The 25,794-nt window shown below is 31.5% G+C and overlaps 1 protein-coding gene across 1 annotated transcript; it reads left to right on the top strand.

The window, feature by feature from the left end:
• On the top strand, positions 1-25,181 carry LOC134717954 (coadhesin-like). Its single transcript, XM_063580454.1, has 9 exons — positions 1-31; positions 458-479; positions 1,009-1,151; positions 9,771-9,947; positions 10,704-10,874; positions 14,335-14,505; positions 14,827-14,997; positions 21,536-21,557; positions 23,083-25,181. Exons 1-9 carry the CDS (start codon positions 1-3, stop codon positions 23,396-23,398), a joined length of 1,224 nt encoding a protein of 407 aa, XP_063436524.1. The 3' UTR covers positions 23,399-25,181.
• Positions 25,182-25,794: the final 613 nt, after the last annotated feature.

Here is a 25,794-nt window from a genome sequence, read left to right on the forward strand (position 1 = left end):
ATGAAATACAACAAGAAACAAGAACACAGATGTACAGTTTTAGTTGGAGTTAAAAAATAACAACCTATAAAAATCAGTTGTATAGAGCTTAATTCATCAGATAAACAAAACCTTTAAAAACCAAAGAGATTTGAAAAAAAGATATGTGTATCCACTTGATGCCTTGATGATTTAATATCCGAGCTGATGATAAAATAGGAATCACAAACTTACATAAAACTAGGTGTCATTTTTACATAAAGGACCTTCGACAACAAATTTACATCGAACGTGAAATAGCATCACATTAAATCTATTGTAAAAGTGCATTTGTATATAGAACAATATGGACAAGATTGGAAATAACTGTTGTTAAAAGTTGTAATTATAATATTTAGTAAATCAATACTATGGAATCTATTCGTGTCTTAGTGGGTATTTTTTGCAGTCCATAAAGTATTTCGTCCTATTTTTTCAGCAAAAAGAAAGAAAAGTGAGACGTAAGTGTTATTTTTGTCATATTATTTAGTATGGTCACAAACACATTCCTGATAAAATCACTATCGTTGATTCTACATTCAACGTTGGTTTTACCTTAACACCCTAATTTGAACCTAAAGATTCCTTGTGAAATAATGTCATGTCCTGTTGATGTTTGTAAATAAAGAATTTATAAAATAGATTTGGAATTGAGTATTATTAAAATTAACGCTAATGAGCATGTACATACGTATTTGATATATCAAGCAATACATAGAACATAACCATGAGAACAAACACTGTCATAAAAAGTATAAAAATGGTTTCTGTTGAAATAAATACTGGGGTTCCATTGTTATTGTTAGCAATTTTTGTATCGACGTACAGTATTCGTACAGTAAAACAGGTTTTATATTTTTCGGATAAAATTTATCTGTAAATTTCATTATAATATTTTATAACTTTTTTTTAATTATTAAACCTTAATTTCTTTACCTTTCAATGCTATCATTGTTATCAAGCTTAAAAGATAATCTATCATTGTTTTAGAAATGACGCCAGCGATGGTGAATTACGAGATATCAGCCAACAAAGCAACTATGAATTTATTGAACCTTCTAATGGTGTGAATGGTGACCATGACACTTATACTGCCACGAGTATTGGTCATGATAATACTCAGTTCAGTGGTGGTAATGAAGTACTATACGAGAATATGAAAATATAAAAGAATTAAAAATAAAAAAATAATTAAATGTGTTGTATACTCTTTGCTTCTCTTATCAAACTACATATGATGATGAAAACGTATAGCGATATGAAATTCAGACACAAAAATAACACTTAATGGCTTAAACAGCCGATTTTTACCACGAAAAAGTTTTGCCAAACTCACAAGTGGTCAAATTAGACGAACCAAATTATTTTAGAGGGAAATAATCTGCTCTATCAACCTGTCGGCTATGTTCATTTAATTTGTTATACTGGATGTTCTGTCATCATTGTATTTTGATTGTATTTTGATGATAATTAACTATGACCTCGTGCAAGATACAGCTCTATTAAAAAAATAACAAATGCGGGATGTGTATTGACTATGAAAAAGTCTGAAGTTAGTGCGATACTTTTCCAAAAGAGAGGTGACAAATGATAAAGGGATTTTAAGACCATGAATTCAAAGACAAACTGGAAACGCCATAGCAAGTAAAAAAACACAAAAGACAAACAACAGTTTTCCGAAGACAACATAAACAATTGAAGAACGAAAATTTGGAAACACAATAACCATATGAAAAAGTATAATCACACATATCTTTAACTCCGAGGAAAATTCAAGACGGATAGTACCTAGTAAATAGCACAATAAAAAGTTAAAACACATCAAATAGGGGTTCTTTTGTCAACATTGAGTTATTTTAATAACCACCATTAAACAAACAAAATAGGTAAACACACATTAACCATGGCACAATAGTACAGTGACGGGATGTATAAGTACAAACCCATGTCATATGTAACAACCACTCAAAGGCATATTGACAAAGCTTTTTGGCCAAAATGAAAGACAAGAATTCATAAAGTATTATAGAACAATAACACAACGACGGGATATATAAGTACACACGTCATATGTAACAAAGAAACACAAATATATATATCGACAAACCATATAGTTACGAAAAAATGAAAATAAAATTATCATTGAAAAATAACACAATGACGGGATGTATCAATACAGAGCCTCGTCAAATCGACACCAGCAAAACAGACTACAAATGTAAGCAATTAAAGTAATATTTATAATGACAAATAAAAGAGTACTATAACACATTATTAAGATGATAAACAACGTCAAGAGCCAGAATCTATACTGCAAGAGCATCGTGTATAATTTGTAAAGTTCATTCGTTATCTTTATCAATATGGTCTTGGTACCTTCCGATAAACTTTTGCGTTTAGAAAATGACGAGACGTTCTTTGACATACCCCTTATGCATAAACTTTCTACTCAGACATTAGGAACGTTCTGCAGAGTGTGAGTTTTTGCTGCATACTCTTGAATACCAAATAAGTTAGGAAATGTATGGAGGGACTGCAGGAACAATCTACACAGAAATACAAAAAAGGTCAAACTGTTTCCAATATCATTCTCAGAATTTTTTTATTTTCTGTTTTCTGTTCTTTAGTTGCGTGCAGTCTTTTTGACTCCTTCCTCCTCTATTATCAATTTTATATTCAATCAATATATACTTTGTTTCAATTAAGAATTGAATGCTTCTTTTTGTAAATTTATTGGGTGGTAAAAGCGTTGACCGAAGTACATTTTGTATGAAGCGCGGAAGCGCTTCATTCTAAAAATGTACGCACGGTCAACGCTTTTACAACCCTATAAAGTTTTAAAAAGAAGTATTCAATACTTATAATTACATTTTTTTAGCTAAAATCATGAAAACACGATTTTTATCCAGTTTTATTTAATTCACCTGTGCACTTTTTTGTGGGACCTCGTGTCATCATGCATGATAAATGTTATTGTCTGATGCAATTGTTTACGGAATGACATGTTAGCCAATCAGAAAAACGTATTATAATGAAACTTACATCTAATGTAATTATTAATTGTTAAATGTTTTTTTCTTTTGTGTCTGACACAAGCCTGATTGCAAGGATTTGAGTATAGGATTCTACAAATCTTATTTATGCACATTGTACTTGAATATATTATACTCTGACCTTCATATAGAACGAAAATATATACAGTCTAACCTGGGTAAACCGAACCCTGATAAAACTGAATTTCAGTTTAAACCGAACAATTTTCAAAGTCCCGAAAAATTTCCCTATCAATTTACGTTAATCTAACCTGACAAAATCGAACCCTGTCAACATCGAATTCACAATGCTTTTGAAGGGTCGTTAGTAAATTGGTCTTTAAAAATTACCTGTCAAAATCGATCAATAGCAATCAAAACAAAAAAGCATTTTTAATTACATGATTTATTTAAACAAACACAGGAAAACAGAGTATCCCTGAAGTTTTTGATGTTAAATTAACTGGTGAGTTGTTTTTACAAACTAATTGGCATGTTATTGTCCATTTATTAAGTGATTTCTTTTGTAAAAAAAACGTCAAACTGGTTAGTTCCCCCCATGGCCGATAATTACAAGAAAGGAACTTTCAGATCAATTAAATGCACGTTACTCAAATAATTACGGCCACAAAATCGTAACTGCCAATTTGTAGCTAAACTATTTAATTAAATAATACCTGTAAAGCTTTTCACTTGATGAAGAAGTCGTGCAACACAGCAAGGTCAATGGCTTCTGATTGTCGGATTCCCTTTAGAGGCACAATACATTTGATTCGAATGCTCCTCAAGACTTCCGTTATCTATTTAGCAACGACAAAGTCCGAGAATAAACTGGACCACTGCTGTTGTTTCACTCTTATCGGGTGGCGAAGTATCAATCAGCCAGTTTAGTCCGTGAACTCAAGTGTAAAATGACGATCTCGGAATCATCATTTGACAGCGACTTGGAATCTACATTAGTCAGTGAATTATAGATAAGAAAATGATTATCAAAAGCTAAATCCCTCCATGTCAGACATCTTACAACGACGAGAGTGATTGACAGAGTGGCGTTTGATTTATAAACAAAAAGAAGCAATACGTATATCTTCATCTTCTAATATTTTTTAACAATTACATCTAAATCAACACAAAACTAAATTGTCGTCTGTTGTGTCACCTATTATCCCTTGTCAGTAAGTGCCAAAATTATTTTGGTGTCGATTTCCTTTTACCTCTATAACACCTGTGAAACCGAAGAAAACGCAAAGTCCCGGGAGTGTTCGGTTTGGACAGGTTTCACTGTATCACGATTTCATGATATCATCCTGCTATACTTAACTTTTTACCTAAAAAGTATACTTTTTTTTTCAAACGAATACATGTATTTTTATTTTTTGTGTAATGTCAACAACGTACTTGCCATGGGAGAATGAAATTTTATTTTGAATCTCAGTTAAACTAAACTGTCTTAAATTCAAAAGAAAAAATGTTGAGCAATCATTAAAACATGTTTAAAAACAATCTGCTATATTGCAATTAAATGATCATAAATGTTTTAGTTGTTTTTAAATGGCACCACCTCTCTTAAAATAACCTGGTACAATAATTAACTTGCAAAGTGATTTGCATTTGTAATTCACCGCTATTGGGCAGTAACAATTCTTGGGTGGTTTTTCTTTGGCAATTACAGATATATTATAAATATCATGGTAATATTTTGATTTATTATTTTGGTTTTATTTCACAATATAACTGAGCCATAGGGCGTAATAAATACCCTGAACGCATTATTAAGAATATTCAAAATCGGCAAATAAAGTCAACAGTACGTAGTATACCGGTTTTAAAACGGCATAAATTATTTTAGAGAAAACAAATCTGGATTACAAACTAAAAGCAAGATAAACACACCAACTATAAAAGAAAAAACAAACGAAAAGTAGGAACACTGAAGTGCACAAAAAAAACTTTCAACATACAGAGCAACGAACTATTTGATAAAAACTAGCACATCGAGACATTTAAAATAGAATGCAAATCCGGCAAACAATACAGAAATATGTTTTGGACGGTTTTAAGTCAGATACTGTATTATTTAAGGATTTTACTGTTGGTTGGAAAAAAAAAAGAAACGACTCAATTAGGTTTACACTCTTAAACAATGCTACTTATTGAATATGTTTAAACTTCTTCCTTTTTGATGTTCATCTATAACATTAACAAATCACGTTGAAACTGATGTTTGTCATTTCCTGTTTTCTTATAATTTAACTAGGAAGTTTTCTATAAGTATGATACTTATATAACATTTAGGGTCGATGGCGCTTTTGACACGTAAGTACATTTTATATATGACAGTGTATGATATACATAAAATTTAACAACAATGCAATCACTTGTTATACCCTTTTTTTATAATACCATCACTGTTATCAATATGATTTACTATTTAGAAATGCAGTTTATTCGTTTGAGGGATACTGACTGTCCTATCAATCTGATAATTACGAAAAAAAATAATTTTAAAATGTTATATTTTATATATTGCTTCTCTTATGAGACTTCCCTCGTTTGTCTTTTTTTTTTAAGCATATACAAACGGATAGGCTAATTAAAAAAATCTTGACATTCTTATTCTAGAAATGTGCCTTGATAAAAAAAAAAGATGTGGTATGATTGCCAATGAGTCAACCCTCCACAAGAGACAAAAGGACACAGAAATCAACAACTATAGGTCACCACCGCATGGCCTACAACAACGAGCATATTTTTTAAAGAACAAGAATTGAAAATTATATTCGTGCACCCAAAACCGTGATGTTTTGATGTAATAATTTGTACGAATGTTTCATAGTACATAAACTCGTAATTAAGCTAAATAAGCAGTATATACAGACAATCGTGTGTATAAATATTTTTTTGATTGTATGAATGACGATTTTGTTAAAAAAAAAAACCTGCCTAGACTGTCACTGAAAAAGCTAGCATTAGTTTTGTTGTAATCGTCATTCAAACTCTTATAACAGATAAAACTTTACATGAATTGTATGTAAATATACATATTTAAATTTCAACCCAAAACAGCAGACGGTACTTTAAAAAAAACGTTCATGACTACATCTGATTCAAACCATTTTAATGCTTCTTATTATTTTTTGAACTTTGTGCAAACAAAAATATGATACCATTACCATGCTGCAATATTTTTACTTAAATGAACAGAATGCAATGATATTAAAAAAAATCAATTCCAGGGGATTTTTTCCCTGTCTTTAAATAGAAAATAAGGAAGTGATACTTGAAATTATGATTATTCACGCCCAAAACTATATACAGCATGCTTGACTAAACAATGGCAACATTTTATGATTCCCTATAACAGATAATATCATCAATAAAATTAAAAATGGAAATGGGGAATGTGTCAAAGAGACAACAACCTGACCATAGAAAAACAAACCAGCAGAAGGTCCCCAACAATGCGTTATATATAATAGACATACGAATACGAGTGTATTAAAGAACAGGTTTACATATATATAGATAGACATGACCAATATCTCAATATATAATCGATTTATGCTTTTTGAAGAAATCTGAATTACCTTTTTTGAAATAAATGTGTGTAATCACAAGCACTTTATATATTGCAAACATACAACAAAGACAGACTTCACAACGCTTTGTGATGCATTTGTATTTTGATCTGTTATTGTCTGCAGTAAATGTGTTTATCAACAGCGTAGTATGTATATTCATTTTCAGCACGTCATATTAAATGTATGGAAAATATTTTTCCTCAATTCTTCACTCTTATGGTATTATTCATTTTACCAAGTACTATTTTGAATAAAAATTCATTAAGTTTCTGCGATTTGGATTGAATTTGCAAATATTTGTTTTCAGATTTCAAAAAATGTTCTATGTCTATTATTTGTAAGCTATGATAGAAGGTAGACTAAAACACATCTGTCCACTGAAAATTCACATTGCATGAGACTACTAGTAGTCAAAGTTACGTTTAATATTATTCAATTATTTTCATATTGATAAGTGGCCCAATAACGTGCAGTTGACAGAAAAGATAAATAAAAAAAAATGTATAAACCTATTTTCTTTTTTGCGACACGATAATTCGGTTATCTTTCTAAAGCAAGAAAGATAGAACACTGTCATATTTTCACTTCCCAGCCGTGTTCAAACATGATTGTATGGTCCTTATGGCTTTGTGTTTTGTATCTGAGTCTTGAATTATTGCTGGTGACTTATCAAATTGTTAGACGGTTTATGCGATTATCTTATTGTTAATAATCTAGTACAAATCGTTTGAGAACAAAAGTAACATTAAACACCATCATGTAACGCATAACACAAGGCTGTTTACAAATAATTGTTTTTGGAGTCATTTACCTGTAAAGCCATAATTGAAGATGATAATATTCGCCTGATGTTCAATTTAATTACTTACATGTTATTAAAAAAGAAAGAATTTATTAATAGAGTAAGTGAGACATGTTTCTGATATGAACGTTATATAACCGGGATAGCGTACTTGTACTATTAAGATTAATTGTTTTCAGGGGATGTACGATTAGTTTGAGGAAAACATCCCGAAAAAGGACGCCTCGAGATTTATCATAGCTTTGAATAGGGAACAATATGCAATGATTGTTTTGGAACCATTGTTGCTGTTGTGGCTTGTCGACAACTTGGTTACAGGTAAACAAACACAATTGTACCACTATCTGATGGAATGATATGCTCCAATTATCAGTATTTTTGCGCTCCGATGGAATCATCTATACCGACTATCAGGTTGTCTGCGCTCCTATCGAAGAATATAAACCAATTATCAGGCTGTTTACAATTTAATATGTTTATTTTATCAGTTGATAGGATCAATATGAAGCTATTTTGTCGAATGAGCGCAGAAAACATGTTTAAAAAGGTTTCATATTGTGTCGAGGTTATGATGACAAACAAGATAAATATGTATAATTATGTGTGTATATGTATTGTGCATGAAAGAAACTAGTATTTCCTTTTTTATACGAGCAAACCAACATATGACTTGATGAGTTAGGGCTAAAGTTATTAATACCGTGTCAATGTATTTGACGTCATAAAGCCATGATAAGCAATTGTATTTAAACATTTTTAATCCCTCTTCATTTACACTGGTATTAAAGAGATAATCGTAACTGAAATTACGATTACCTAAATATGGCGACGGCAGATATAGGTTAAATCTTTGCCTTATTTTTTTCTCAACTGTAGCATGTTTTTGTCAACAGTTATTCAGCTGCAAGATTTTTCTTTACCATTACATCACATTTGAATCGTAACAGTGCACTTGAATTGTCTAAGCGCTTTGAAAATTACCGTTGAATAATTCGAGATGATAATCGTAACTCTATATAAATTTTTTTGTCGTAATTTTTTTATCGGAAAATAGTAACTGAAAAATATAAATATGTTTTTCAGCATTTCAATAGTATTTTTTTGTTTTAAAATACAAATGTCCAGCTAATTGATGACATTAAGGATTATGTACCCTCGTGCTGATTCACGCTAAAAAATGTAAATATTATAGAAAATTCACAGCCTTTACCCCTGTACCCTCATATTTGGCAATTCGATACATGATATATAAAGGATATTGCATGCAGTGCTAGTAATGATCTCCTCAAAATAAGTTTGTTTTCGTAATTTACAGGCCACAGAAGGAGTCATCAACCTTAACGGAAAATAAAAATATACGAAGAAACTTACAGGTTAATATATAGGACATTTTCCTTATAAACCTTGATCTATGGGCGTTTTTCAATAAAACCGTGATTTCTTGTCCTAGCCACTTTAAAAAAAAATAGTTTGATTTTAACACTTGATTTTTGTGCAGTCAGTAACATTTTTAAGCAATACAACATACTATTTAAAGAAGGATTAATAAGACATTGATTCCTGAATGATTCAAAATAACCAAAATGGCATGTCCTTAGACGCTCTGTTCATCATTCATACTCAATGTTTGCAAGATATATAAACTTAAGGGTCTTAAAAAATATTTTATGATTTTAAAGCGGCAGTTGAATTGTTGACAAAAAGTAGCACATTTAATAGACAGTATTTCAGAGTGATATCGTATTTTTGTGAATTTCAACTAGGAAACGGTTCAAATCTCTTTCAGTATCTGGTTAAAAAATCATGAACAAAATATCAGTGTACAGCTAAGTACGTGCGTTGATGAATGTAATCAGTTTTGTTACTATTGCAATATAGGAATTACAATTATAGGAATTGTGAGAGGAAAATAAAACAGGTAAATATGTTCACTAAACAAACCGTTACCTACAAAACAAGTATTGGAGAATTGTCTTCCAATTATATTATTATCATCCCGAATATTTCAACGATTATCTCTTTCCTATCAGTGATTTTAGCGTATTATTTACATAATTCTATCAATTTTGACCGGAAGTGACCTTGACTTAATCAGAAGTAAATAATAACGCAAAATAGAATTGAGAAAGGAAATGGTGAATATGTCAAAGCGACAACCACCCGACCATAGAGCAAAAGCATGTATAGAAACCATACAGTTTTGAATTAGTTAACAAAAAGCTATTATTTGAAGTTACATTTTTAAACTAGAAATTGAAAATCTAACAGTGTATAGTTGGTTCACAAGGTGTTGCTTAGGTTTTTATCGTACAGTTATTGTGCCTCTTTTTCCAACAGTAAATGGAAACTGGAAGTCATGGACAAGCTGGACAACGTGTAGTGCTTCCTGTGATTCTGGCTTTAAAACAAGAAACCGCACTTGTAGTTGTAATTATAATACAGAAAGGTATTTTTGGTATAACTGCAATGGAGAGTCCTTTGAAGTAGTTAAATGCAACACTGGAAGATGTAGAGGTATGGTTGTCATGTCTTTTTTTGTAATTCATTGAGATCAGTTATAATCTATCATTAAGATGTAGCTGCCAATATATCCAAGGTACAGCTAAATTCTCAATAAATTTACATGAATAAAGAAAGGATGCCTGCTGTTTTTCGTTGTTTTTGTCTTAACAGTGTTTAAATGATCATGACAACAGTCAATTTCTTTCAAACAAGTATAGAAGAGGGACGAAAGATACCAAAGGGACAGTAAACTCAGTTATCTAAAACAAAATGACAACGCCATAGCTAAAAATGAAAAAGACAAACAATAGTACACTTGACACAACATAGAGAACTAATGAATACACAACATGAACCCCGCCAAAATCTAGGAGTGATATCAGGTGCTTCGGAAGGGTAAGCCACACGTCGCACCCGTTTATAGGTGATGAACCTTTTAAACAACTAATATATGACAATCTGTGATAAATGGTTAAACTAATATGTAACAATTTTTGATTCGTGTTTAATTAAATATTTTACAGTTATTCGTACCTGGTCTTATAGTTATTGTCACAAAATATTTATTCCAGTTAATCCATCTTGTGTAACTTAAAACAAAATTACTACATAACAACTTTAAGTCTAGATTTCCACGCTCCATTCGATTACATCAGTAAATGCCAATGTTATTCCGATGTAGTACAGCTTTACTTATCAGTGTAACTGTTCTATTCTCGAAATGATTTTCAAATTGCAGTGTATAATTTTACATTATGTTGTTGACAGTAAATGGAAACTGGGAATCATGGCAAAACTGGACACCGTGTAGTGCTAGTTGTGATTCTGGCTTTAAAACTAGAAAACGCCTCTGTAATAATCCAGTACCATCATCTAGTGATTCATACTGTAATGGAGAGTCCTTTGAAGTACTTAAATGCAATACTGCAAGATGTAGAGGTATTTTTGCTTTTATGCTTGTGATATAAGAATTACTTATTTATCACTGATAAATGTACATAAAGCCTAAGATCACAATTAACTCCCTTTGTTCGTGGTCTGGGAATATAGTTCCTAGTTATTATATGGGGTATTTATTCCTAGGTTATCTGTCTACTGTTATCTTTGAAATGTTTACTATTAAAGTGGTCCTTTCAGTTACATATATATTTGAATAAGTAAAACATGTGGAAAACAAATAATTGTTGCAAGTGAAAGTAGTGATTTGGTCAAAATAAAAGAAGGGTAGAAACTAGCCTTCGTCATTTATTCCAGATTCAAATCCTACAATGTCAATAGGGCTCTCAAAAGAAAACGCACTAATGAATTGTCCTTGGGAAAGCATATTTGATTAGAATATAAATGATCTATACGCAGTTTAATTTATTTCATGTTTGAAGCGGTATAATGTTTTAAATTCAACTTGACTTTAATCAAAAATTGTAGCGAAGGGAGCGAATAACTGTGTTCTGAGGCCATAAGTAACGGTTTAGACCAGTTTTGATTGTTCTAGCTATACATTATTGCACAATGAAGTGTATGGTGGCATATATCTAACAACAGATTCATTATTAAAGTTAAAACGAATAACGAATACGAAAAGACATCTCTAATGCAGATCAAAAGGGAATGGTACACTACATTGAATAGTTAATAAGTCGATACGCACAGAGGGTAAGCCACACGTCGCACCCGTTTATAGGTGATGAACCTTTTAAACAACTAATATATGACAATCTGTGATAAATGGTTAAAATAATTTGTAACAATTTTTGATTCGTGTTTAATTAGATATTTTACAGTTATTCGTACCTGGTCTTATAGTTATTGTCACAAAATATTTATTCCAGTTAATCCATCTTGTGTAACTTAAAACAAAATTACTACATAACAACTTTAAGTCTAGATTTCCACGCTCCATTCGATTACACCAGTAAATGCCAATGTTATTCCGATGTAGTACAGCTTTACTTATCAGTGTAACTGTTCTATTCTCGAAATGATTTTCAAATTGCAGTGTATATTTTTACATTATGTTGTTGACAGTAAATGGAAACTGGGAATCATGGCAAAACTGGACACCGTGTAGTGCTAGTTGTGATTCTGGCTTTAAAACTAGAAAACGCCTCTGTAATAATCCAGTACCATCATCTAGTGATCCATACTGTAATGGAGAGTCCTTTGAAGTACTTAAATGCAATACTGCAAGATGTAGAGGTATTTTTGCTTTTATGCTTGTGATATAAGAATTACTTATTTATCACTGATAAATGTACATAAAGCCTAAGATCACAATTAACTCCCTTTGTTCGTGGTCTGGGAATATAGTTCCTAGTTATTATATGGGGTATTTATTCCTAGGTTATCTGTCTACTGTCATCTTTGAAATGTTTACTATTAAAGTGGTCCTTTCAGTTACATATATATTTGAATAAGTAAAACATGTGGAAAACAAATAATTGTTGCAAGTGAAAGTAGTGATTTGGTCAAAATAAAAGAAGGGTAGAAACTAGCCTTCGTCATTTATTCCAGATTCAAATCCTACAATGTCAATAGGGCTCTCAAAAGAAAACGCACTAATGAATTGTCCTTGGGAAAGCATATTTGATTAGAATATAAATGATCTATAAGCAGTTTAATTTATTTCATGTTTGAAGCGGTATAATGTTTTAAATTCAACTTGACTTTAATCAAAAATTGTAGCGAAGGGAGCGAATAACTGTGTTCTGAGGCCATAAGTAACGGTTTAGACCAGTTTTGATTGTTCTAGCTATACATTATTGCACAATGAAGTGTATGGTGGCATATATCTAACAACAGATTCATTATTAAAGTTAAAACGAATAACGAATACGAAAAGACATCTCTAATGCAGATCAAAAGGGAATGGTACACTACATTGAATAGTTAATAAGTCGATACGCACAGAGAAAATCTGCTGAAGAGACTTACTCACAAAAAATACTTAAGTGCTGTCTAAGATATTTTTTCGGGTATCAAGAAAGATGTGAATCTCATCTAACGTGGAACATCGAAATTTCTGTCCATACTGCTAATGGATGTTGTCACGTATTCTTACTTTCTGCACAGTCAAACAAAAATCTTTTCAGCTATACATTTTACTGCCGATCTCGATAAGCTAATATAATGTATTGTATTCCATTATACCGCTTTGCATACCAGGAAATGAAACAAAAACCAGCAACGATTTCAGGTTAATTGTTTAAAATGCAAACTTATTTTTTAAACAAGTAAAGTTATTGCGATTGAAAAAAATAAACAATCGTTAACATAAATAAATCCAAAAATAAAGCACATATGCGTAGGATATTTTATGCATGAAGGTAAACATACATTTATCAAAGACAGGTACTCTACTGTTTTGTATGTGTTCTAAAAAATGAATAAACCAAAAAAATGCTTCATCGTAATGGTGTGTAACCAAAAAGATCTATTGAGGTATGTAAACATATTTAAACCAACAGTCATATTTAAATGTATGAATACTGATTAACTCGTAGCCAGTTGGATTTGCCGTTCTATGATACAAAATTTAAACAAAAACATTAATAAGCGTCACTTGCTAGTCTTGTCTGGACGAAGCGCGCGTCTGTTGTATTGAATTTGAAACCTGGTACACTTTGTAAGCTATTATTCGTGTGTTTCTCTGACCTATATGTTCTCCACTCAATTTGTTTAGCAGTCCGGTCATTTAATGTTTTTATTTTGATGTTATGTTAAACATTGCCATAAAAGCAGGAGGTTTTGGCGTTCCACAAATCCAGGTTCAACCCATCATTTTTTGCTTAAAATGTCTTGTAACAAGTCCGGACAATAGCCATTTTTATAGTATAGTTCTTTTCTGTGCGTATTACATGTTACTGGTGTGGGTTGTTGTTTTTTTCTCATTGCGAACAGCGGTATACTGCTTTTGCCTTTATGGTTTTAAGTTTTGCATTGTTAAAAAATTCAAAATTTCTGTTTTTAGTAAAATGCATCACAATTATCACATATAGATTGTAGATCATATCATCATCCTGGAATCAACTTTTATTGGTTGAGTAATTGAGCAGATATATTTAATCAAAGTTATCCAACAAGATCACATTACTGTCTTATGTTCGTGTTCATAGTGTTTCATTCGTGAATTTGAATTCAGAGTATGTTGACTCATAACCACTGTATGACATAATATTTTGAAAATGTTATTACACATTGGTTTCACATTCACTTTTACTTGTTGAGATTTATGTTTTTCCCATTCCTTTTTATTTATTAAAATTTATGAAATATCAACTTGTTTCTGCTGGCTATGTAATTTTTCTTTTCATTTTTAACAACTGCTTATTTTCATAACAAATCAATCTAATATATCTATATATTACAAACAAACATGATAGCAATTTATACATCTTTTCAGTTGATGGCAAATGGGGAAGCTGGAATATATGGTCAGTATGCGATGCAACTTGTGGTGGTGGTGTGAAGAAGCGTACACGTAATTGCAACAATCCATGTCCTTCTGCTGGTGGGTCTTCGTGTTCAGGAATGGCAGAAGAAACGTTATTTTGCGCCAAGAGTAAATGTCCTGGTGCGTAGTTACCTTCCCTAAGGAGTCATTTACCTATTATATGTTTTTTTTCGGTAACTTATTTAAATCTATTTGGAAAATTATATATATATTCAGAAAGCTTTGTGTACGAATTTCTCTAATTTTCTTTGTACTTTAATATGAATTGTTTCTTTTAGAGTTATTTGTCATTTATATTTCAACTGCCTACCTTACAAATGCGACCTTTACAAATCTAAAAGTAAAATCACCGTTGTTTGTGTCTATCTTATTTGCAACTGTTACGATTCTTATTTAGAACCTCCGTTTGAAGTACTGCATTTAAAACAACCTTTATTTTAGTCAATGGCGGCTGGACAGATTGGAACGTTTGGAGCTTATGTTCGTTCTCTTGTGGTTCAGGAAATAGGAGAAGGACTAGACTTTGTAATAAACCTGCCCCCTCTTATGGTGGAATTATTTGTAACGGAAATACTTCAGATGTGGTTTCTTGCAATTCACATGGATGTCCTGGTATGTATATCGCATGATGGTTGAATTAATTTGCTATCTAATTTTTAATTACAAATATGAAGTAAAAACGGTTAAGCGCTACAAGATCATCGCACTTTCGGTACGATTTTTTGTTGCAATATTTACCTTGACTGTATCAACGTATTCCAAAGCTTTATTATACAACAGGTTAATCAAAATATGTATTACTCAGTCCGTTTGAAATTACAATCATATTAGAATATTACGCCAGTATGGAATACGGATATCATTTCATACTTAGTACCAAAGTGTATATATATATATATATGGAAGTTTTTAACGACCTTGGCTGGCTATACAGCCCTTGCACGGTCGGCAAAACTGTACCAGAGTGTAATGTATGACAATAATAAAACGTTCACTCTGATACTTCAAGGTGCATAATGTCACCTTGTCTATTTACTATACTACGGTTATACACACAAATATATTGGCGCGATTATTTTACCAGGGAACTACATATAAACCATTTGTGTAGATATTCAAGTACGATTTTACTAAGAATTTTCCAACAGGATTGTTTTCCACCGTAAAAGTCAAACTCTTAAGTGTGACAATTTCATGGCAAAACAAAACGAAAACCTAAAAAGGCCAGACGGACAAACAACGGTATAAAGAACACTTCATAGGCATTTAAAGACTGGACAAACACCCTATTAAAAACTATGGATGACATCCGGTGTACTGGAGTGGTTTATTCAAATCCTGCTCCATAAATGGCACCAATTGTGTTGCTAACCGATAACAATTATAACTATGTATGTCACATTCAGGGAAACAGATAAGATCTTTGTTACAATCATTTGAATACTTATATAGCCTTCATCATCTGTGAAACGGATCTTCCATAACGGTCGAATAAGGTGTGATGGCGATAATAATTCTTATATATGATTTGAAATACTCTACTTTGGTTAATTATTTAAAGATATATAATAGTTGTTGGTGTAGGGTGATATTAAGATCTTAGCTCGTTTTGAAACGTGTCACAGGCGAAATACCACCACTCAATGTGTCACTCAAAAGAATAGTCTTCCCGACAGAAACTATTGGCAATTGTGATCTAATAATAGGATGAATCATTGTTTTACTATGGATGCATTGCACTGATCAAAATAATATGTGTTTATAAGTACCTTTAATTGGTGAAATATAAAGTGAAAACTGACTTGTATATTTTACACAAAATAATATCCTGACACTGATTTCTAAAAAAAAACAGGTTTAGCACCTCTATAAAATATGCCATTCCCCAAAAATATTCTGGAAATCCATTTTGTGTATGAACACATAGGGAAAACATTGAAGGATGAATACAAACAGGTTAAATCCTGGATCCGCATCTGATTCCTGGTGTTGCCGTGCCCAGGACCAACCCCATAAATGAGTGGGCTAAACAAAATTTGTATGCATTACTATAAGACTGAATTCCCATCCGTTTCATGTTGATGCGGTTCTCCGAAAGGAAGTTCTTGACGTGCTAAAATCTGTTGTTAAATTGCCGACAGCCTCAAGAAAATATGTAACACAAAGTGTGTCAGTTTAAGGTCAATAATATCCGTATCTGCTACGTGAATGACGGTCGGCTTTTTTTCGATTATTATTTCCAAAGACTCCCCAAACATCTTGATTGAACACATAATAATAAACGTTTGTAATTAAAGCTGTGTGGTATAAAACAATATTCATGGATTGTATATGAAAGAAGAAAACCAGCACACAATTTCATCTTTTTTGATTTAGTAATATAGATACAAAACAATCTTTCTTTATATAGATACATATAATCATTTAAATGTCTAATTGGTGATTCTTAAAAGTAAGAAATATACAAGTATCACGTTGTTTGTTATTCAAGTCGATGGTTACTGGAGTGGATGGTCTTCCTGGAATATCTGCAGTGCAACCTGTGATGGTGGAATTCAAGATAGAAATCGGAAATGTGATTCCCCTCAACCATCCAATGGAGGAATTTACTGTAAAGGGACACCAATAGAAATTCGTCCTTGTCACAACCTCGATTGCGAAAGTAATTTCATTTTTCATTTTTTTAGAAATATGTTATTGATTCCAATTCAATATTAGTAGTGATTGTGTCCTATTCCCGACTATGTCTTTTTGTTTTCTTCTTATTTCCAAAATGTTGGTAGGATCTGCATTGTATTTGTCACATGGGATGCTTTCTAGGATGTCAAACGTGGTTTCGATCCTTTTTAGTACAGAATATGAGAATATATCTGTTTTGGTGGTTTGTAACATTGATTTTCATTTTTTAAATTATTTTTTTTAGATTAAAACATCGGTGAACTACTGCATGTGTCAGCCAAACATGCTCATATATATTATGTAATTGTGGAAAGAAAAATGTTTGAAGCCAAGCCTGGATTTCTTTTCATTTTAGACGGCATTATCAACTAGGTATCATCGACTCATTATGACATATTCTATTGCCAAACAGGTGCAGAACACTGGTCTCGTTGTTAGTATCTTTATTTAAGGCAAATAAAAATTAGTTATGTTTTGAATTGGCAACACAAATAGCACAGTCGATATGAAGAACGCATGCAAATAAAATGACCGTCTGTGACTCAAAATCAATCATATTATTTTATCATTTAGGATCATATCATATTCGTTTCTACAAAAGAATTTAAACTTTGTAGTTGATGGACAGTGGGGGATATGGCAAGAATGGGAAATTTGCAATACTACCTGTGGGAATGGAACTCAACAAAGATTACGGAAATGTGACAGTCCTTCGCCGTACTTTGGTGGATCTGAATGTAAATGTCCAGGTAAGATTAATTGTTGGTGGTCGTTCATTTTATTCATTGTTTCTAAACTATTTGTATTCCTTTCCATGACTTTATGTGTACATGTATGTATATCCTAGTCTGTCGTTATCTGAAACGCGGGCTGAACCATCGTAATAGATGCAGTTTTTTTTAAATTGATCTTGTGCATTTAAGTGGTTAATTAGCATTTTTGTATAAGTAAACATATATAAATACATGTAATTGTATGATGTTTGTCGTGTCGTTAAATGCATTGATGGATTTTAGGATTCATCAAATGAAAGAATGACTGTAGGAGGTGTGCATTTTGGCAACATGAAATCCCGACGTACATTATGGGACATAAAAGTTGCAACTTATTTATTATGTTTTACCCAATAAATATTCTATTTTCTGATGCGTTCAGGTAATATTTTATTGTATGACATCACTTCTTTTAAATTGTTTTACTCTACAGATATAGAACTACAGACACAACAGGATACACCAAACTCGTTTTCAAGTGTAGTTCTTGTGGTCGTTGCTGTTGTTTGCATAGTCCTTACAGCTGCAATAACGTGCACAGCTTTATTCATAGTTCAGCGATTCAGACCAGGTAAAAATGGTTAGTATATGTTTTAGGGAAATACACGTCCTACATAGCACATGTTAATATTTGAATTTCCCTCTGGTATCTTTCGTCCCTCTCTTTTATGAGTACTTCATAAATGAATTCGATTACGTGAATACGCCAATTGGATTGTACCAGATTTCGTCAGTGAAATTAGCGGTAGATATTAGCGAGCAAAATCGAGAAATTCGTGCAAATGATGATACAAGCATGAAGATAAGAACGAAGCATCATTATTTTATACTCTGATGATCAACCAAATTATAAAAATTCATGAATACAGTCTTACATCAATGCCTAAGAAAGTGAAAAATTCACATTATCTCTCAATTATAAAATTGTTAATAATGACTACGTCATACTGATACGGCAACCGATAGTATTTAAAAAAAACAGATGTTTAGAACACAAAAATTGTTCTTGCGATAAACATTTGTTTCGCAATATGTCGCTTAAATATTTGGTATATGATATCAAACAGTGTATGCGCTTTTGAAATTTACCCTGCGAAACCAAATACTTTTCTTTGTTGGCGTTATCTCCCCAAACAATGTTTTCCTTGTGTTCACAACTCCTTCGCAATCGTAAAAGATTACGACAAATTTATTTTACGAAATTGCTCGTTATATCCTTCGCATGATTTGTCCTTTTTTGACCGAAGCAATATGAACGATCCATATGAGAGTTATTTCCCCTTATGCATCTGATATAAGTGATTTGCATTTCTATCTTATAAACCATAAGTGATAGAGACCTACAATTGGGTTTTAATTTAATTTCTTTTCCGCCTTATTTTCTCCTTGTGATAAATATTTGTTTCGCAATATGTCGCTCAGATATTTGGTATATAATATCGAACATTTTATGCACTTTTGAAAGGAGAAGGTTCAGTAAGACCCCTCTTTGGCCCCAAAATATTTAAGAAATTGTTGAAATGTAAACTTTTAGTTATTTATTGTACAGTAGAATGCTTCTGCTACATAAAATAGGGCTGTTTTTGACAATACAATGCACATATATCAGGTACTAGCAACATTAAGTCATGCTAAATTACTGAAATCTTCACAATTCTAGCATTTTAGTTAAATTTATGACGGTTTTCGTGTGAAACGAAAGTGGCTGCATTCGTGTTCATCCTTAATATTAAAATGTAAGTTGTATTTTAGGATAATACATAACGTATATAAAGATTGGGGATGAACACGGATGCGGCCACTTTCATTTTTGACGAAAACTATCTAAAAAGTGACATTTTTCGGCATTTTGATAGATTTTTCATATTTGAGCTATTTTTCTTTGTAGGCGTTATCTCCACAAACACTGTTTTCCTTGTGTCCACTACTCCTTCGCAACCGTAAAAGATTACGACGAATAAATTTTACAAAATTGCTTTTTATATCCTTCACATAACTTGTCCTATTTTGACCAAAGCGATATGAACGCTCCATATGAGAGTTATTTCCTCTTATACATTTGATATGATTGATATGCATTTCTATCTTGTAAACCATAAGTGATAGAGACCTAGGATCTTTTGATTTGAAAATAAGGTCAAGGTCAAGGTCATATTCTCTTTTTGAATTTGGCTTATTTCCACTTATTTCCAGAAACCGTATGAGATATCGACAAATCATTTTTCATAAACTATTAGTTGAGACATGTTGTAACACGTTAATTTTGATTGCAAGGGTACGTTGAACGTTAAAGGGAGTTTTCTCCCCTCTTGTATTTAAAAATATACGTACAGTGATATAACTCATTAACCAAATATAATTAAGACCTATGGTCTTTTAATGTCAGGTCCTTGGTTTATGACCTTGAAATTGATCTCAAGGTCATAGCTTAATTTGACGTTCTAGATTTTGACCTTTGCTTTTACCTCATATGTATACATGATAAGGCTGTGGGACTTTTTGCATTAGGTTTCAAGCCATTTAACCCTGGAAAAGACAACCGGAACTGGCCTTGTGTAAACCGGAAGTAGCTATTTTTGTACTTTATAAATATAAAAGTATATAAAACGAGATATTTTTGGAATCAGTGTCAAGTAAACTTTCAAATAATACCAGAAGAAACATTTTTTCAAACCGGAAGTAACAAATGATCTCCCTTATTTATAAAAAATATTTCATAGAAACCATATATTTTTGGAATCAGCGTTCAATAAGCTATCATTTGACGCTGAAAACTACATTTGAAACAGCCTTTTACTACTTTCATTTCAAAATACATGGTTTTAGGTGGAAAGACCTTCAATAGTTCTCTGAACAATTGGTTTTTAATTAATTCACATATGGTTTTTGAAGTATGGTAATCTGCCAATTAACCGAAAACATGAAATTTTGTAAAAAATTAAAATCATTTTTTATGTTCAAAAAATTTATTTTTTATTATTGATATTATCTATTTAATTTTTGCACTTCTCGGAACAATTGGCTCCTATCGATTGAGAAAAAATCCATGTGAACTAACATACCATAATTGATGTGATAATTTAACCTGAATAAATGGTGTATTCTAAGTGGTGCAGGAAATAAATTAACTTTTTATTCAAAATCATTTTGATGCAATTTCTTGGGCTTAGATGTAAGACTGAATAACACTTTGAATGATAATTTAACATATAATTATAACAAAATGTATCTTATCCTTTGAAAAAATTGTCCTACAAACAGCTGGTCATTTAAATAACAAAAATATAGGAAAGTAATGTATTGCCTTAGAATTTGCAAAAACAAAATAGTTATAGTTATAATGAGCAGAGGAATTGATATATAAACTGGATATCCGAGTTATGGAGCATGTTAAGCTACCTTTGACATTGAAACTTTTTATTTTTGTGATTTTAATGTTTTTATTTAATTTAAATAATTCATGTCATTACCTAACTTTGTTTTAATCACAAAGCTACAGTAATCATGGTAATACTGCACAATAATACAGAAACCATTATTTACATTTTGAAATATCAGTTACACAAATGATATTGCGTAGAGTGGCTACCAAGTGTTTTTTTTTGGAATACCGATGTACAGAAAAAAAAGAGAAACATTTATTACATGCATATGAGAAAACCTTTTCAAGTATATTAATTTATGAAATTTATTTTCAGCGAAAAGGAATATCAATGGAGGGTAAGTTCCAACTTTAATAACTAGGTATGCATACTACTTTGTTTGCAAACAAATGTATTATTTCTTCTTTTCCGTCCCATTTCCAGGGCGTTCGTGATTATTGGAAAGGTTGGATTTTAAATTGAATGATGTATGTTGTTTATGGTTTTATTGTTACTTTAAACTTTGCATTATCTCTATATTTATACGAAAATAAAGAAGATGTGGTAAGGTTGCTAATGAGACAACTCTCCATACGAGACACGTACACAAACAACAACCACTGAGTTAGAGGCTATTGACTTGGAACAAGCACATACATACATAATAAGGCGGGGTTAAACATGTTAGCGGGATATCAACCCTCCCCGTATCTTGGGACATTGGCATAACAGTACAACAAAAGAACGAACAATAAAAATCAGTTAAAATACGTTTAACTCATCAGATGGACCAAAGTACAAGTGGACGCGGTCGGGAACCTGTACATCTAAACCGCGAAAAGTACTCGCATTTAGCTGACAGCTAGTTTAGAGCCACTAACAAATAATAAAAAATCATGCATCTTAGACTAAATTATCAATCCATAAACATCCAACATCCAATGGATTTAGTGTAAAGACGTCATAAATAGTCAGAAAAAAACATGACATTGTGCAATGACAAGAAACATGTATCGACAGATTGTAGATCCATGAATGCGTATATGTATAAAATACTAGTCATTTTTAGTTTACTGATAACATAAACCATATTTATACCAATAAAAATAATATTCAATGATCTTATTACATTGTTGAATTGATAACCTTTTAGAATAAGTTTTCTCTAAAGAAAGATAAGTTTTTCAGGATCATTTCTTAATATTCGGGCACGATTAACAGCATTTCCTTAAAAATGAGAATGTGCTATCCCGTTTCAAATAAGTTTTCTACAAACTTCAAAACTAGATCTTTATATTTATGGAAAAATTTAGTAAATGTTTTAAGTAATGTATGGTAGAGAAATGCCTTGTTTTATAATTTACCATTAATACATAGATTACATTCGTTCAAATCAAAAACGTCACAAAAGACACGGGCATAGGGAACGATCTGTAGGATATAAACACCACCAGATGCTGCCAAGGAATTTCACCATCTAAAATGGGAAATTAACAATGGGGAACGAAAAAACGTCTCTTGTGTCGGTAATTTTAGTGTGGAGAGTTTTCTTACATGTTTTAAATTAACAGGTTTGAAATGAATTTAAACAGAAGTTAAAATACATTCATTGATATTTACTCAATAAAGAAAGTCTTACGAAAAAGGTCTTACTATTGATTTTATGTTAAACGTTAAGTTGTGTTGAGACCATTAGTAAATGCTTTATCTAGATTTATAATTTTATAAAATGTTTAAACGTTGAACCTTGCATAATAGTTATGCACATATCAAATTCTCAATAATTTAAACAAAAAGGGCGTGCGTTTTATTTTTTATAAAAGCATCAAAATTTGACCACTTAAACACTTGAATGACAAAAAATGTTTTCATTGATATTTCAGTAACAGCGAAAGTCTTGCTGAATTACAACACGATCAACATGGCTATGATCGCCCAGTTCGGGTTAATGGCATACAAAGTAACGTTTATGACACCTTCAATACTGAGAGTAATGTTTCTGATAATACACAATGCATTGCTGACAGTGTGAATACCGGTGAATATGCTAATATTGTATGCAATGACGACAATATGGAAACCAGTGCACATGCAAAAAGTCCATGTAACGCTGAGAATATCGAAACCGGTGCACATGCTAATATTCCATGCAGTGCTGATAAGGTTGACAATGTATACGAGAATCTGAAAATTTTCTAAAGCTGTTTTACTCAACGTACTTATTTTAAACTGGTAGTGTTATTCTATTTACATTCAGACAGTTAAACTATAACATTATCAAAATACCGTTGATATGAATTGATATGAATTTCCAGTATATAAGAAATACTTCCACAGTCTTGAATCAACACCGGCGTATTTATCGTCTTACTCTCCAGGATGGGTTTAGCTCATTGTTGACGGTACAACGAGTTATTTTTTTTTTTTACCCTTTATTTCCCGAATATATTTGCAAATTGACCAATCTATTAATACACCCATGATAGATATAATTTTAACTTTAACCTACAAGGCATGAATATGTTCAGATTTCTTTCTTATGAATATCAGTATGATAATCAGATAAGAGCGAGCCGAACGTAGCGGAGAATGGATATGACATTTGTGTAAAGTGAGCCGATCAACATCGTCCAAATTATATTTCTTAATTGTTTCATCGTCCACAATTTTTTTTTCCAATTTCGATCAGTATTTTATGTTTGATGAAAAACCTCTGCAAATGTAATTAGGTTTGTTTGATATGCATTTGTAGTTGTCATTATTGGAAACTACCAGTCTGAGAGTTCTTGCTGTTTTCTAAATGGATCGGTAGTTTATTTCCGAGATCCTTTTTTTGTTTTTTCTACCTTATACTACAGTGTGAAGGGTCAGTTTGGGTTATGTTTCTTATCCTAACAGGTTCCTCGTTATTGTCTTTGACGTATTTTATCCAGACATGTGGGGAACAACCGGTTGAACGTGTTCCATTGCATGTATTTTGTTTTGCACTTTTTTTATACTTTGAGGACTGGGCGAATCAAGTGAGTGAGTGAGTTAGTATGTTTTTTTTTTTTTATTGTATAATGATTTTGGAAAGTTATATCTGTCACGGCCTAGCGGCGGAACTGGATAGGCAAATGCTCACATTAGTATGTATCGATACGGACTCCAAAATGCACTCCTTTATATGTCATAAATCATGGTGCTGCTTTGAATTAAAGAATACAGAAACCAAAATATTAATGTTATATATAATTAAATCATGTTATTTTAACTTTGTTGAAAAAATTACGCAACAGTATGATATTACGAATTATTTTGAGCATTGTTTGCATGCATCAATGTCAATTGAAGTTTCCATAAACATTTTGCTATATACACAGTCATGCTTTTGATTATATGCTGATCACAAAATATGTAGATAGATTTAGCAATGAATAAAAAAAACAAACTTATTGATAACTTTGTATTAAAGCATGGTCGGTATTTTTCAAGAATCATCTGTAAGTTTGTTTTTTTTAAATATATAAGACGAAATACACGGTTTACAGTTTTGTATTTATGAAGAGCCGTCAGTTAAGTTTTTAAATCATTACCTTGTACAAACGTTGTATATATAGAATACATGTACATTGTTTTCAAATTTAAACAGGTCGCTTTCATAATGTGAACAGATATTAAAAATATTGTATATACTAATAAAAAAAATAATTAATTGGAGATGAGTGTCCCTTTCTTTAAAGATGTGAAAAATTTGAGTATATACATAAAAGATATATTAAAATTAGTTTAAAGAAACCAATCAACGTTAAAACGTGTGCAGTTTTTATAAGAAAAAAATGAAGATGAACTGAAGATTTTACGGAGATAATTGTTTGTTTTTGTTTGCTGCAAAAATAACACGTTGTTATTCATTAATGTTGTATGTCATGCTACGCTAATGTTTTTTTTTTAAATTCCATATCGACATAATTTGGTATTTTATACTGTTTATATATGTATGTATTCATTGGACTTTGATGTATATATAATTATATGTTTGTACGTCTGATTGCTTTTGAGAAATAAAGTATTCGTATACTTTTAGGTATCATTACTCTTTTGTTTTCGTCAACTCTTGAATTTTCACTTACTTGAACTAACTTACTCATGTTTATAAATGTGCTCTCGACTTCTTTATATTGACATTTTTATTAAAAAAACAAAGGAGATATGGTATTATTGCGGATGAGACAACTCTCCACAAGAAACCAGTTGACACAGAAATTACTAATTATAGGTCGCTCTACCTGTCTTCGGCCTTCAACTTTGTATCTTTACGTTTCGAAAACAACAGTAATTGTTATTCATATATTCTTATAATTTCAGGGATTTCAAATGTGAATAGAATCACCATTCATTGACCGTCTAATTCATGTAGTTGTAAATTATAAGAGTCATTCGGTTAAACATACTGTGCGTTACTTTTCTAACTTTGTTCAAGATGAAATACTGTATTTCAAAATTTGAGACATTGTTTAAAGACAAATCCCTCTATTGTTTATGCGCATATACAAGCGCAACAGTACTATGACGTCGTGGTGTCCGCGAACTCGAAACGTTAATGAGAGTAATTC

Source organism: Mytilus trossulus, chromosome 5, assembly GCF_036588685.1.
Source record: "Mytilus trossulus isolate FHL-02 chromosome 5, PNRI_Mtr1.1.1.hap1, whole genome shotgun sequence".
NCBI classification, from domain to species: Eukaryota; Metazoa; Mollusca; class Bivalvia; order Mytilida; family Mytilidae; genus Mytilus; species Mytilus trossulus.